Source organism: Pangasianodon hypophthalmus, chromosome 10 (genome assembly GCF_027358585.1).
Source record: "Pangasianodon hypophthalmus isolate fPanHyp1 chromosome 10, fPanHyp1.pri, whole genome shotgun sequence".
In the NCBI taxonomy this organism is placed as follows: Eukaryota; Metazoa; Chordata; class Actinopteri; order Siluriformes; family Pangasiidae; genus Pangasianodon; species Pangasianodon hypophthalmus.
In genome coordinates, this window is record NC_069719.1 from 24,282,054 (window position 1) to 24,298,142 (window position 16,089).

The window sequence follows — 16,089 nt, forward strand, 5'->3', positions numbered from 1 at the left end:
GCTCTGCTGCATGATTTTCCAGAGAAGTGTAATACTATAAATATAATGTGACAACATTCATACAGTTGAGTGTCTTCTCAAATGATTTTAAACACAATTAACTTCAATCGCAAATCTGAGCACGACTTCATGGGCTTAGGCTGTAGCACAAAGGCAGTTCATGTGACAAAAAGAGACAGATGACAGCCAGGGCCTCAAATTTATTGATAAAATTATTATTATTAATTTAATTAACTTCTTCTCTGGCAAGGTTTTTCAAACAGAAGAAGATTAAAGCCATAGAAAAACTATTTTACAATGGAACGCCACAATCACAAATCCCAGACTGCTATTAAAATAATGTCTGTATTGTATAATTAGCCTAGTGCACCATAGTTCACTTTAATGTCCTTATACTAATATAAAAACATGTATATTGCTAGAGCAACAGTAGCTCTGTAGTAGCCATTTGACATATTTTAGTGCCACTGCATGACTCAAAAAGTCATTGTTGTCAGTGTCATTTTTATGGGGGATATTTTTCTGACTATAGTTATAGTTATGATAGTGTTGCATGTACAGTTTGAGTGTTGCAGATAATATAAAGCACTAAATATAAATATAAACTAATTTGATACACGGTAGTGAGCTTTTAGTCTGAATTTTCCTTTTTTACAGTCATAAGTCTGCATTCAGTCAATTCATATACTGTCCTGTGCAGTAAATTCAAGTCATTATTAACACCTATATAATCAAAGCTATAATAATTCAAATTCAAATTCACATTTATATTTTATTGTATGTTGTCATAAATCTGCTGTAAAAATAATACGTTTGCACCACTGCCCAAACAACATTCTATCTTTAATTTCTTCTGTTTTCATTAAGTTCTTTTTGTTGTTGTTATGTTTTGTTTTCTACTTGTTTTCAACAAATCCTATGACAAAAAGACAGGATCAGGATTAACTTATTATAATACTTATATTATAATAATATATTGTATAATACTCATTATACAATATCATAGGAGAGCATTAATGTAAGCCCATATAATATTTCATAAATTTTTATTTTGATGTACACTGTAGTAAGCATGATTAGTCTTATCATTTGCTATACATTCTTCAGCACTTCTATTATATAAATACAGTATGTAAGGGAAATGTTGTATTCTATAGAACATAAAATCTCTGTCAAGCAGAAGTCATGCAGTGGAAGTCAACATGTGGTCTGTCTGTCACTAACAGAAAGCTCACAGTGAAACTGAGTCTTGTACATTCATTTTTCAAATCTGCAGAAAAGGCAGAGACTAGCATAAATCTAGGCTGGATATACAGTATATAGACACACATACACACATACACACACACTATATATATATATATATATATATATATATATATATATATATATATATATATATATATGGCATGCCAAAGGTAATTAATACTGAGGAAGTGCTCTAATGAGAAATGTGTCTTGTCACCCCCTAACACTTTTTGTTCTGATGAGTCACACATTAAGACCACATGGATATTTTTAGGTTCCTCATTTGTCTTATCTTATTATACCTGAAATGGTCACTATTGGGTGCATCACATTCCACAAGTAGGACCACCTTTCATGCACTGTTCCTATGACAACTGTGGATCCATTTATCTAAGCTCATGCAGTCTGGCTTGTTATAATCATGAATTAATGGGGAGCAAAGTGCATGATCAGATAAGAGCATATGCATATGATCGGACTGTTAGATGTGGCCACACAACACTTCAGTCACATCTTGATTGTTTCACTTCAAATGCATTATGGTGGTGTAAAGAGGCAAAATGACAAAAATTTGTCACTGTCCAAATATTTATGGACCTGACTGAAATGAGCTGAAATGAGCCTCTATTCATGAGCCATGCAATTGTTCCTCTTGTATAATTCTTTTTTTTTCTCTGCAAACCTAAATGCCTTATATCCTTGTGTGGAAATCACTGAAATAACATAAAACAGGATTCAGTGGTTTGTCAAGAGTGCTAACAGACCAGACAGGATGCCCAAATAAGTTCATTCAGGCTAAGAATTCATACCTATTTGCAAAGGTCCCCTGGCTGCAAACAGTAACTAGGCAAACCACTTTTCCTATTCACTCATCTCAGTACAATAAGCTTGCAACAACCAATTCAGGATCTGATGCAAATAGCCCAGTGCTCCTCACTATGAGCATGCACTTGGTTGGTTGTGCTTTACGTGTAACTCCCTAGTTGGGCTTTGCTAACTCCCACCCACTGCCTAATTCTCCCCCTTATTATATGACAGCTACCACTCTGGGTATGTGGGGCAAATACAATGCTTTCTCCAACATTCCTTTGAATGGATTTTCTTTAAATTCATAAATATTATGAAAATCTGACATTTGCTCTAATAGTCCTATTATATGCATATGCTCTTATCTGATCATGCACTTAGCTCCCCATTAATTCATGATCATGACAAGCCAGACTGCATGAGCTTAGATAAATGGATTCACAGTTGTCATAGGAACAGTGCATGAAAGGTGATCCTACTTGTGGAATGTGATGCATCCAATAATGACCATTCCAGATATAATAAAATGGGGAACCTAAAAATATCCATATATGTATAGATATTTTGCATATCAGGGTGCCATTTTCCTTGTGTCAAAAGTGTAATGACATTACTTTTTACACAAGCACTATACAAATGAAAATTGAAGTGAATAGAATTGAAACCCATAATTTCAGGTGTGTGGACTACTCTGTCACAGTGACCTTTGCATCTGGGAGAGCAGATCTGGTCTGATGCAGATTTATTTGATTGATTATTGTTATATATAGATTACTGATGGCCTACCCCAGTCCAACAACAATTCTTAAGCATGTAATTATAATGGTGTATAAGATTATGTAAAAAATTGAATAATCCAATAATTATTTTCAGAATTAACACATATACTCACAAAAATTATTGTACCAAAGCTATCAGGATGTGAAAAATATAATCGTTCCACCCTGTCTTGGTAATTGTTGGCATTTGTGCTCCTCTGAATACATGTCACATATCTCTCTGTGTTGATGTACTAATAATTGATCCTAAGACGTTTTGCAGTTTAAGCAAACAGCTTCAAGGAGTAAAATGAGTCTTTTTCATTGTATATCCTCAGAGGACAATTTTTACTTCATCCACTCTTTACTATAGTGTCACTGTCAGGCTTCGAAATATTGCATTTTTGATTGCACTACAAAAGACATACAGTCATTAATCCTAAATCAGATACACTATAGATACTCTATTAACTAATTATTTTGTGTTATTTTCCACCATCATGACATGGAACACCTTCCAAATAAGCAAACGGTACATTTTAAAGTTAAACTAATCTACATTTGATAGATTTTTAGGCACAGTGAACATTTTTTATTCTGAATGTTCACCATACAGAGATATAGAAATACATTTCTATAGAAGAAATATTGCATAAGAACGTGTTAATGTTAAGAAGATTCAGAAAATCCTGAATGTTAGCTTGGTGATAAAAAATAAATCCTGGAAAGAAGACAACAGAATCAGCTGCTGCCTAATGATGATTTGAGGAGTTTGGGTGTCACATCCCAGTTTATCCCTTCTCCCCAGTCTACTAACCACTGGCAATGTCTCACCAGTAGAGTCACCTGTTTCTCATTAAGTTTTACACCACTGAATTAGCAAATCTGAAGGTGTAGATTAATTTTCAGTAATTCAAATCATCAGTTTATAATAAGACACTAATTCTAATACATTATCACATCTATAGTAAGAACTCATTCACACAGACTTGTATGGCAGAAGCTACATATAATCTAAGTCTAATAATACAGGGATTAAGAAAATCTGCTGTTATTTAACAAAGAAAAGTATATAATCATTAATGGTGATGCTTTCTGTAAGTAGATGTTTATTTAACATTTATGGAAGGAGACTCACATTGTATTGGTCAGAAATAAAGCTGTAACTGTGGACTGCTTCTTTTTTAAAATAAATGCCTTGCACTTGTTTCTTAGTGTAAGATGATGCATAATCATGGATACTTCAGGCATTTTTGACAGCACCATTGAAAACATTTGAGCAGCAGTGTCAAGCTCCGTAATTACATCCTTCCAGCCCTCATACATCTGTTTATCCACTCTACAAAATCAAAGCCATGGAGGAGCGCATTCAAGAGATCCATAAGCCGGGGTTTGTTGTAGAATAATAATAATAATAATAATAATCAAAGATAGAGAGGGCTCAGCTGAGAATTCCAAGCATCTTTCACTTAGTACGTCTGATGATTCAAATAGTAGAATTAGAGGTGCCACTCAATCAGTTGAGAGAAGAGCTCAACATGAGTCTGAAGGCCCTTACAGCTTAATTTCACAACATCCAGAAGACGTACAATCTTTCTGAATAGCTAGAACATGTTCCTTGTCTGAGCTAAAAGAGGGAGTATACTGAAAGCTACACACACACACACACACACACACACACACACATATTCCCTCAAGGGCAAGATAAAGAGCAGAAACATACAGCAGGGTCACAATGGCAGGAATGGATCCTAAGTAGTATTCCAGTCAATTTTAGGGTACCATGCCCACATACACACTAAGGGCAATCAGTCCACATATAATGTCAGTCCACATATTGGCATGTTTTTTGGACGTGAGCGAACCCAGAGGAAACCTACAGGGACACAGGGTGAACATGCAAAATTCCACACAGACCTTAACCTGAGCTCAGGATCAAACTCGTGACCCTAGAGCTATGAGGCATCAATGTTTCCCCCTGTGCCGCTGTGCTACCCATATTGAAAGCAGTTTTATTGATTCTACCACAAAGGTAGGTTCAATATTTAGTAGTAATGACAACATTGATATATTTGCATCTCATTGATATATATGCAAGGTAGTTTAAGAGCTATTAAAATCACTAACCACTTTTTTGATATGAAGTTGATAAGATTGCTTACAATATTACAATATTTTATGTCAGGTAGAAACCTTCCATAAAGACTCTGTTCTGAGATTTTAGGCTATCTAAATGTGAGTGGCATAAGAGTCCAGTGAAAAAAAGCAGGCATGCTTGAACCATCTACTCTATAGTTTTTGTTTTTTTTTTTCATTTTAATTCAGGGAAGCCTGTGAAGTTAGATGTTAGACTGTTAACTAATGTCTGACATGTTTTCTAGAAAATCATTGTTTTATTTATGTATTTTTTTAATCATAAATGAGCCATGTGTTGTTTTAGAAAATTCACAGAATTAAATTTTAATTTTTTCTGGCAAAGACTTTAATAGGCCCAGGGAAATTGTACATCTATAGTAGAATTTAAAAAAAAAACACATTATACAAACGTGTTCCCCACTGGCATAATATAATAGATAATGATTCCTTAAGCACATCCATTCTTCACCCTTAGAGGTTGTGTTCACAGCAACACAATTCCCTAAACCAAATTATATGTGACTTGAAAACATCTTTTTAAATGAGAGTTGAAATTTCCATATAATTTAGATACATTTATATAGCTATCTTCACCTACTGCCTCACTGCAAGAATATTTGAAATTATTGACAGCAGCTCTGGCAAGAGCTCAGTTCTACACTACTTGAATTAAGCACAGCTGATTCATAAACAAGATTACTCTGTAATAGGCCTTAACAATATTACTGGTGCCTCGGAGTTGGAGCTGTAATTACATATGATTTAACCTTGAGCTGACAAGCTACCATGGTTCCCCCTTGCTTGTTTATTTCCCCCTTGTTCTTCTGGCCATCACTCAAAGACATAAAGCAGCTTCTCATAGCTCCCTATCAAGTCTGGAGCATCCTTAGGAGTGGGGGAAGGCTGCATGAAAGGACAGATCGCAAATGAGATCAAAGGACAGCAAATCAATGGCTGAAGCCTCTCCTTTAATATGGCAAATGAAAAGCTGACATTTTCAAACAGCTAGTGGGACTAGATCAATGTTGCACACTGCCATCTTCTGCCGGGCTACATCTGTCTGCTTTTGGCAAGATTACAAATTTGGCTCATCAACTTGCAACTATGCAAATTGCCTTTTTTTTTTACACAAGTAATAATTTGCACAAATGATATTGAAGTGTAATAATTATGGTGCCCAGATGTTCATTGTGTATTGTCTTCTGAAATAGTATTTATTGTTGTATGTACTATCTTTTACTGTGTGTAACTTTGTGTAACTTTTATGGTGTGCCTTTTATTGTATATTATGCTTAATTTGACCTCACGGTACTATACATTGGCCAGCTTCCTTTGGTTTTATAAATACATTACAAATACACTTATGTATTTGCATCTATCTTTACCTGAAGCTTAGCTCTGGTTTCATGTATGGTGGAACCTGATCACCAACACTCTGCAAATAGGTGAGATCATTACAAGGAAAACTGATATTTTGAAAGAAATCGCAAGCCACTCCAAGTGACTCGCCTTAAAATAGTTTCCCTTAGTGTCATAGAAATTCTTTTCAAGTTTAGTGTGGAGCCTGTAACAATATTTAATTGCACCTTGGGGCTTACAGTATGTGTTCAGTCACATAAAATATCCATAGGAGATTTGTTTTAGTTAGGAATGAAAAATACAGAAATATTCTTGAATGAATAATCATGGATCTATGAATAATCTATTGTGAAATGATGAGTTAGTTGATAATCATAATGATAATAACATTGTTGGACGATATAGCCTAATTTTTTACCAAACAATCCTTTAAAAATAATAACAGTTTTTTTTTGGCTATAAAACAAATACTGTACATTTACAAACTAGAATTTATAAATCCAAACCCTTGGGTTGTTCCTTTTTGCTGAACAGCATCACATTATTCAGTCAAAAACCAGATTGCATAGAGTGCTGCTCGGGTGTAGAAAAATGTCCATCTGGTGCTCTTCAGATTGGGGATCCTACTAGAGTACTGTTGAAGAAATCCGAGGCACTCAGGTGGGTAATAAATTTAAAACGCCTTTAATATCTCTTGGCTATTCAGTCATAGTTACAGTTAATAAAAACATGCCTACACATTTTAATCATTAAGGCCTTCATCATATTAAAGCTTTTTAAATTTATTATCCTCCTGAATGCCTCAGATTACAGCAACACAGATTATTTAAAACTCAATTTCAATTCAATTTTATTTGTATATTGCTTTTAACAGTGGACATTGTCACAAAGCAGCTTTACAGAAATATAAAATTTAGGATATAAATTTTAAATTTATAAATTTATCCATAATGAGCAAGCTAGAGGTGACGGTGGCAAGGAAAAACTCCTTGAGACGACATGAGGAACAAACCTTGAGAGGAACCAGAGTCAAAAGGGAACCCATCCTCATCTGGGTGCTAACGAATAGTGCAATTATAAATAAATCCTTTCTATAACTGTGTTCTACATGGTCAACAAGTGCAATTGTGTAACCAGGAAAGTCATTATAGTTTTCAACTGAAGTTTATTTTGTTGAAGTTATCAACTGTTCACTGATGGAGACTTGAGTGCAAACCTGTTCGTGGCAATTTGCAGTCCTAAAGCTATCATAGCAAAACTGTTTGTATCAATTGCAGTCCAAAGCCATCTTCATGGTTTTTAAGTGGTACCATCCACAGTAATCTGTGTCAGGTCATCCTCAGCAGCACTGAATGGTTTCCAGGTAGTGATGAGAACTCCAACCAGAAGTAGGGCACCAGCATGGATCAGGCATTTTAGATTTGGACCTTTTTTTTTCAGAGAAGGAAATTTTTGAGTGAGAGTATCATTTTCCAAGGGCTTGGCACCAACCTGGCACTGGTCATTCAGTAGGTGGGTGTGCTGGACACATCCATTCGAGTCTCAACTGGGAGGAGCCCGTTTTGGACGCTGCGGTTTGTGTGTGTGTGTGTGTGTGTGTGTGTGTGTGTGTGTCTTCATAAAGCACTGTGCGTTTATGCTTGCTGGATTTATTGCTGCTCTGAGAACAAAACTCTATTCAAGTCGCAGGAGCACCGAGATTAAATGGATCTTCTTTATTGTGCGCATTAGTGCTGTGCAAGATTTCTGAGCTACTTTTCGTGCTGATGCTGAAGGTGCCACTTTGTTGATTCGGAGCGTTGTGCATGTTTGGACGGAACGAGAAGAAGAAAGCATTTGGAAGTGCGTTATTTCAGTCTTGAGTGTTTGTGATGAGAGGGAACTTTGCGTAATTGAGATGTGCGTCAGGAGCACAAGGACTTAACCCAAATTTGAGGATGTATATGTGTGGATTTCTGAGCCTGGCGATTTTATGCTCAATTCTGCTCGGATTTGCTGCACTTGGCAAAGGTAAATCTTATTCTTGGTTTTGTGTATTCACTAGACAGATACAAATCCGATTATCAATGCATACAGTTTTATGGATATTCCTGAAAAGTCTACTGATACGCGCGTGCGAAACGTGCATTGCTCACAGAGAATAACACATTTACACGACACTGAATCATTCACAATTCATGTTAACCTTTTTTTTTTTTTTTTCCAATGCATTTCTATATATAGCTGCAGAATGCGAATCTGGGTGCAATCTTGACAATGGGGTCTGTGACAATGGAGAGTGCAGGTATGTTGAGGCATTAAATATGTATTTGGATGTGCTATCTTTAGCTTCCTAAAATGTTATGATGCATGGCAACAGTAACTGTAGAACATGGAAAATGCATCTAGGTTAACTCTATGTTTAACTTCACAAACTTGGCCAAAAATAAAACTGTATATCTTGTATATATACTGTAGATGCATAATTTCTGAAGAGAGTCTCTGAAAATGAGGAAAACTGTTGCCATCATGTACAGCTGAGGTTTATGCGACTGAGGTATATATTATAGAATGATATTAGGTATTATCACTCAGATGATGTTTGTTTTTTTTTCAAGGTGTAACCCTGGCTGGCAGGGTGCAACATGTGAGCAGTGCATTCCTTTCCCCGGCTGCGTTCATGGAACATGTGAAAAAGCTTGGCAGTGTATGTGTGAGCAGGGTTGGGTGGGCAGTCAATGTAACCAAGGTGAGACTCAGTTACTGATCATCAGTCACTGGACCTGAAGACTTGCTTCAGCAGTTATGCATAGTATGACCTCCAAATCCAGTTATCAAGATAATAACTGTAGAGCAGTGACTAAGGAATGTATGCAATGAATGATAAGATGAATTATTTATTTTGTCTCTAGACAGCCATCTGTGTTCATCAAAGCCTTGTTCTGGCAATTCAACCTGCATCGAAACAGAAGAGGGTGGATATCTCTGTATCTGTCCTCCTGGATACACAGGCAAAAATTGCCAGCTGAAGAAAGGACAGTGTTTATTGAATGGGTAACCTCAATCTTGTTCAACACTGAAAAAAGTGAAAGAAAAAAAAAAGATCCTATAAATATTTATATCGCTATTTTTTTTTATTGCATTAGTGTTATAGTAATCTGGTCCATTGTCTCCCATAAGCAAGTGATTCAACAACAACCAAATTCACCACAACAATACACAAAATTAAACCCTGATATAATTTAACAATCCACAATATGGAACTGATAATATTGCTGACGCATTTAATGGCTTTTCTCAGTACGTATTAATTAAAAATAATCAAATAATAAGCCACCTGAGATATCAAAATGGTAGTTTTTCCTGCGTCTGTTTTTTTTTCTGTAAGGTAACAACTAGCCATTCACACAAATCAAGTTTTATGAGCAGTGTCATAATATTCATTCTATGGAAGAGATAAATACAAAATCATATTTTGTTAGAGCGGTAAAACAATTAGTTAAAACGGTTTGCTTAAATCTTTCTCTTTTTTTAATTCCCTGTTTTTATTTTCAGCTCTCCGTGTCAGAATGGCGGAACCTGTGTGGATAGTAATGGATCTGACAGTCACTCATCTTGCCTGTGTACTCCCGGATTCACTGGAGATTTCTGTGAGATTGGTGTTGACGCTTGTGAGTCCAACCCATGTCTAAACGGCGGAACATGCACTGATCATGGACTAGTCTACACCTGCATTTGTCCTCCTGCTTTCTCTGGCCCCATCTGCAACATTACTCTGGCTTCATGCTCTGACAGCACCTGTAGGAATGGGGGTACCTGCTTAACTGAGACTAGCAGTGGAACTCGATGTATCTGTCCGCCCGGTGTAACGGGACCTTTGTGTGACATTCAAATCCATGAATTCAAACCGAAAGCCAAGTTTAAACCACCAGACCTAGGCCATCCTCCCCAGCATTATAGCCTCCCTGCTCATCCTTTCAACAAGCTGTTGAAACACCCTGAGCATGAGTTCCTAAAGATCACCAAGAAAGAGTCGGTGCATGCCTCTAGTCCGCTGGTCACACGTAGCCAGGTTATCTGCTTTGCGATTTTGGGTCTGCTCACCTGCCTGGTGGTCTTGGGTACCACAAGCATCATCTACTTCAATCGCTGTGAGACGTGGCTGGCAAATGCGAAGTATAGCCAGCTTATGCGCAAACAGAGAAACTTCCTCCTAAGGGCCAACGACACGGAGCATTCTGTACATATCATCCTGCCTGAGAAAATTAAACTGACCAATTATGGGAAGCACTACACAACCATATAACAGCTGGACCACCAGACACTTGTTCTTGGGGTTTTGTGAGCAACAGACTATTGTTACTTGTTTAGATGTTGTATATGAATATTAGGTTAATTAGGGTATGGGTCTTATTGGGAAATGTTTAGGAAAATATTTATTTCAGGGGCTAGGAGTAGATTTTTGTAGATTATATATTATGGTTGCATACAGTAATTACAATCATGTGTACATTCGTAGCTCTGTCTAAATAAAAACAGCTCTTCATATCAGTCTTAACAATTGAAGATGTTATATTTTCACAAATTTGGTTAGTGATAAAATACCACATCCAAATAGTAAACTTAAAAAAAAGCAAATTAGGATCTCTGTATTGACACACAGAACTTGTACTGGTAGGAGAACAAGGATAATTTGAAACAAGCCTCTTTGTACAGCATAATTCAAAGAAGTATATACCTCATTATAGGTTTATTATAATTATAGTAATTGAAAACCACAATAACATGTTGAATGGGAGCTGTTATGAGATATAAAACCATTAACTGATTAAAAAATATGTATATATTTGTGCTGTTTTGTACCATAGCAGTCAAAATTTCTAGAAACACTGGATTGGACATATTTTTCATTGTATTAAAAACATTTTAAGACAAGTTTACATTTTAAAGACATATTAAATACACATTTATTTCTGAAATCTGTAGTATTTGCTTAAAACAAGTAGTTTTTATTTTAAATGAAATTACTTCATCAAATAAGTAGTTTTTATTTAGAATTTAGGAGAAGCATCCAACAAATGCTTGGCTAATTTGGGAAATATTAAGAAAGATTTCCTGGGTGGCTCCCTCATGAAGCTGGTTGAGAAGATGCCAAGAGTGTGCAAAGTTTAATCAAGAATACTGTTAGGAATTTAAAATATAAAATGGTTTTGATTTGTTGATACTTTCCTGGTCACTGCATAATTCCGTATGTGTTATTTCATTATATTAATGTTTTCATTATCATTGTAAAATAGTAGAAAATTGTAAAAATTAAAGAAAACATTTTTTGTTAACCAAATTATCATGATTTTAGGATCCTCTTGACACTATTCACAGCAACCTAGTAAGCTGATATATAAAACAAAAAGAGAAAGGTAACTAGAAAAAGGTGCTTCCAGCATGGACAAAGAGACTAATCTGTGTCTGTATAGAAAAAAGAAAGGAAAAAAACATCTGGTCTGGGGAAGAAATAACCTTTGCAGCGACAACTCTAAGCAATTGTTTATTCACGCACCATGGAGAAAAGCTATGAAAATAGTTATATGTGCTCTAAAAATACACAGCTTCACACTGAGTAATCAGGGCAGGATGCTCAGACATGGAGTTACCCTCAGCACTCTCGCTCCGACACAGAAAGCTTAAAAAAAAGCCTTCTCCTCTTTTTCCCCCCAGTAAAGACAGTTGAGTAAAAGGGCCAGACAGAATGATAATAAACAAAATATTAATGGCTAAGGCTAAATAAGTGGTTTTAATGATTTGAACATTAGTATTATTTTAATCACTTAATCTATTTGGGTCACCTAGGAATTTACATCACAAGAACTGAATGGAAATGTACAGTATTACTAGATAGTAGACTAAACCTGTGTTAAATAAATAGTGTTTAAATTATGTATTTGGCAGTGTAATGTGGTGCAATACTCTATCCTAGATTATTAGGAACAGATATTTAGTTAAGAGTTTATACTGAAGATAAACGATGCTTTAAAAAAAAATCTAGACAGTCTACTGGACTATGAAGGAGAAGGAAAACTAAAATTTACTATGCTAAGTAAGTTTCAGACATACTCCTTTGTAATATGAATTCCAACAATGAAAAATATACATTCAGTCTATGTTGTTCAAACTTTTGACAGCCTCGCATCTCTATTATTTAGTTTAGTGTTGTTGATGATGACAAAATGTTCATTCAACCCATGCTTGAGTACATTCGCAAGCTACAAACTGCCACTAAAGAGATTCACTTTACAGCACAATAAAAGCATTCCCTCCTCAAATAATATTCAGGTTCTTTCATTATTTTCTGCATTTACCTACATTTTGACACTTGCTATACCCTTCAGATTAGCCTACAAGAGTACTGAACTTTAGTTTTGGGATAACTATAATATGAATAAACATCTGTAAAAATTGAAATGAATATTTGTGTATTTGCGAACTAGTAACTTTTGCATTGTAGCTATAACGTCTTCATCTTGTATATATTCTGGGCCACTTGTATAGCCACTTTTATGTGTAAAATATGATTTTGAGTATAGTAAGCCTATCTGAACTTCTTCCTTCTATACCTTGATTATGAGATCTTATAAATTTCTTTGATCTTTAATACATGCATACAGTTATGGTTTTATATTATCACTGATGCTGCAGCCAAAATGTCTGTAATGTTTTGCTACCATCTTGTGGCTACACTGCTGTGAAATCAAAAGATTCAGGGTGTGATGTTACATGTTTGAAATGCAGTTTTGCATCATGATTAATGTTTGTTTGATCTGGATTATGTTAAAATCCTTTTCTGAACATTTATGGGAAACTGAAGTGAAAGGTTGAAGGCAGATTTATACTCCATTAAATTCACTGATAGAAGCAATGAAAGACTGAATAATTACATTTGTTCAGTGCTTGAAGTGGGGAAAAAAACCCATTAAACTGCCAATGTTTGAAATATACTCTATATTACTTTAAAAAAGAAGGCAGAATTAAGAAGACACTAACTATTCAATCATTTAAATTAAAATATCCATAGTGCAGCTGCGTGATCTTCATGTGTGGTGTGTGATTTTGTGTGGTTTGTCAGTTTATGTCATACGTCACTCATATTCTGAGGCCACAACTCAGAAGCCACACAGAAGCTATGGTTCCTCTAACAGGAATGACAGATAGTCCTAATAAAAACAAAAAACAACAAACTGGTGAAAGAGTACAGCTGCAAGTTTTGAAACTAAAAATAAATAAAATAAATAAAAAAGTTTTCTATGAAGTCCTCATATAGAGTATGTGTGACAAAGTGATGAGAACAGATACTACAACTAATCTTAGCCGAAAGACAGAAAAGCTACAAACAGACAGCTGCTCCTGGTAGAAGACTACCCTACTGCAAAGCCAAAGTTAACTGACAGTAGCTTTTAAAACTTGCAGGAGGACAATACATAGGGTGGGACAAAGGGATTATCTAGGGAGGATTATGTAGTCAGACACCAACAGATCTCTCCGAGACCTTTTACCCAGTGAAAAAGTCCTAATCACATAGCTGCTCCTGCCCTCAGGTCCAAGGAAAGGTGGCTTGAGCTGACTCACTATCCCCTTGATAGCCTTGAGAGCTTTTTCAAAAGGATGACACAATTTAAGGCAAATTACTCTAAGACTGAAGAACAGCTGACATGCCCCCTCCCAAAGAACTAATTTATGCAAAAGCCATGGCTCCTCTGATAGAAACTGATAGGCATGGAAGACATGCCTTCACAAATAGAACTGATAGACCAAGATATCATGTCACCTCCAATAGGGCTGATAGACATAGAAGCCATGCCTGCTCCAATAGGACTGATAACCATAGAAACCATGGCTGCATCAGGAGAACTGAGAGACACAGATGTCAAACCTCTCATCCAATAGTGACTGACAGACACAGAGGCCATCCCTCCTCCATTAAGACTGAAGCCACACCTTCTCCAATAGGACTGATAGACACAGAAGCTATGCCTGCACCAGTAGGAATAATAGATGTAGAAGCCATGCCTCCTCCAACAGCCTGATGGACAGAGAAGACCAGATTCCTCCAACAGGACTGATAGACACAGTCCAAATAAAAGAAAAAAAGAAAAGAAAACAACAAACTGGGCAAAGGACACAGCTGCAAATTGTGTGTTCTGCCTAAAGAAAGAGGGTGCATAATTATTTCAAACATTAACTCTAATTCCGATAATAGGACTGAAAGATGCAGAAACCACATCTCTTCCATCTCCATGGATGTATAGCAGCTCAGTCGTGCTTGGATTGTTTCAGCTGATGAGCTGCCATCCATGACGGGATGTCTTCCAGACATGCTTGAGATCCATGCAGAAACAGGAGTGACTAAGGGAGGAAAGAGAGGTTCAGTTGAGTGTCAACTGCATAGTAATGGTATGAAAAAAAAGTAAGGATATTCAATTTTTTCAAATCAATTTATTTCTATAGCGCTTTTAATAATGGACGTTGTCACAAAGCAGCTTTACAGAAATCTGGATATAGATTTAGATTTGTCTCTAATAAGCAAGCCACAGGCAACAGTGGTAAGAAAAAAACACCATGAGATGTCATGTGAAAGAAATTTTAAGAGAAAGCAGACTCAAAAGGAACCCATCCTCGTCTTGGTGTCACTGGATAGTGTGATTATGAGTCATTACTCATCCACAGCTGTATACTATAGAGTCACACAGTGAATATTAGGTACTAATAAAGAGCCTGCACCATTTAATCAAATTAGTAGTAATAGAACAAAAGGTCACTCACTGGACAAGACCTTTCAGTGCTTTACAGGTCATTAGTAATATTTTATAATCAATGCAGAATTTTACGAGGAGCCAATGCAGTGTGGATTACACGGGGGTGATATGATCAAACTTTCTGGTTCTTGTAAAGACTCTGGCTGCTGCAGTCTGTTCAGGCTACAGGTAACCAAAGCACAAACTAGTTATTCTGCACCATGTAGTGACATTATATCATTATACTTTTTATCTTAGTGATATTTTGACATTTCTGAGGTGGCAAAAGGCTGTGTGTATACAACATATACAGTGTATACAGTATATACTGTACAGTATAAATTCCAGATATAAATTTTGCATTTAGAAATGTATCCCTTATGAGCAAGCTAGAGGCGATGGTGGCAAGGAAAAACTCCCTGAAATGATATGAGGAGGAAGCCTTGAGAGGAACTAGACTCAAAAGGTAACCCATTCTCATCTGGTTGACACCAGATAGTGTGATTATAAATACTATAAATTGTGTACTATGTAGTCAAAAAGAACTTATGAGCAACTTATGAATATAAGCATCAGAGGTATTTCTAACTTCATTATAGTTTTTACCTAATGAATTTAGAAATAGAAATAGAAAGCTATATTGCTGATGTTATCAGCTGTTCCATGTTGGAGACCTGAGTGCAAAGCTGTTCATAGCAATTGCAGTCCTAAGCCAACATAGGAAAACTGTTTGTAACAATTGCAGTCCTAAGCCATCTTTACGGTTTCTAAGTGGTACCATAGTAATCTCATTGATCTTTAGGCTGTCCATGTGGGTCATCCTCAGCAGCACCTAGTGGTTTCCAAGTACTGATCAAAGTATGTACAAAGTACGTGATCATAAAGTTTTACACAAGCTATAAAGGTGCCACAATTACAGACAAAAGTGTTTCATTGTAATATGAAAAAAAGGATTATAGCCAGACAGAACATTTCATATAAAACAGCGTAATGGTTTTAAATAAACAGAATAGGCA

At 36.0% G+C, this 16,089-nt stretch overlaps 1 protein-coding gene across 1 annotated transcript; it reads left to right on the forward strand.

Moving 5' to 3' along the window:
- Positions 1 to 7,873: 7,873 nt before the first annotated feature.
- LOC113533835 (protein delta homolog 1) lies at positions 7,874 to 11,131 on the forward strand. The gene is made up of 5 exons (XM_026926208.3): positions 7,874 to 8,318; positions 8,532 to 8,592; positions 8,906 to 9,036; positions 9,200 to 9,341; positions 9,843 to 11,131. Exons 1-5 carry the CDS (start codon positions 8,246 to 8,248, stop codon positions 10,591 to 10,593), a joined length of 1,158 nt encoding a protein of 385 aa, XP_026782009.3. The 5' UTR covers positions 7,874 to 8,245; the 3' UTR covers positions 10,594 to 11,131.
- Positions 11,132 to 16,089: the final 4,958 nt, after the last annotated feature.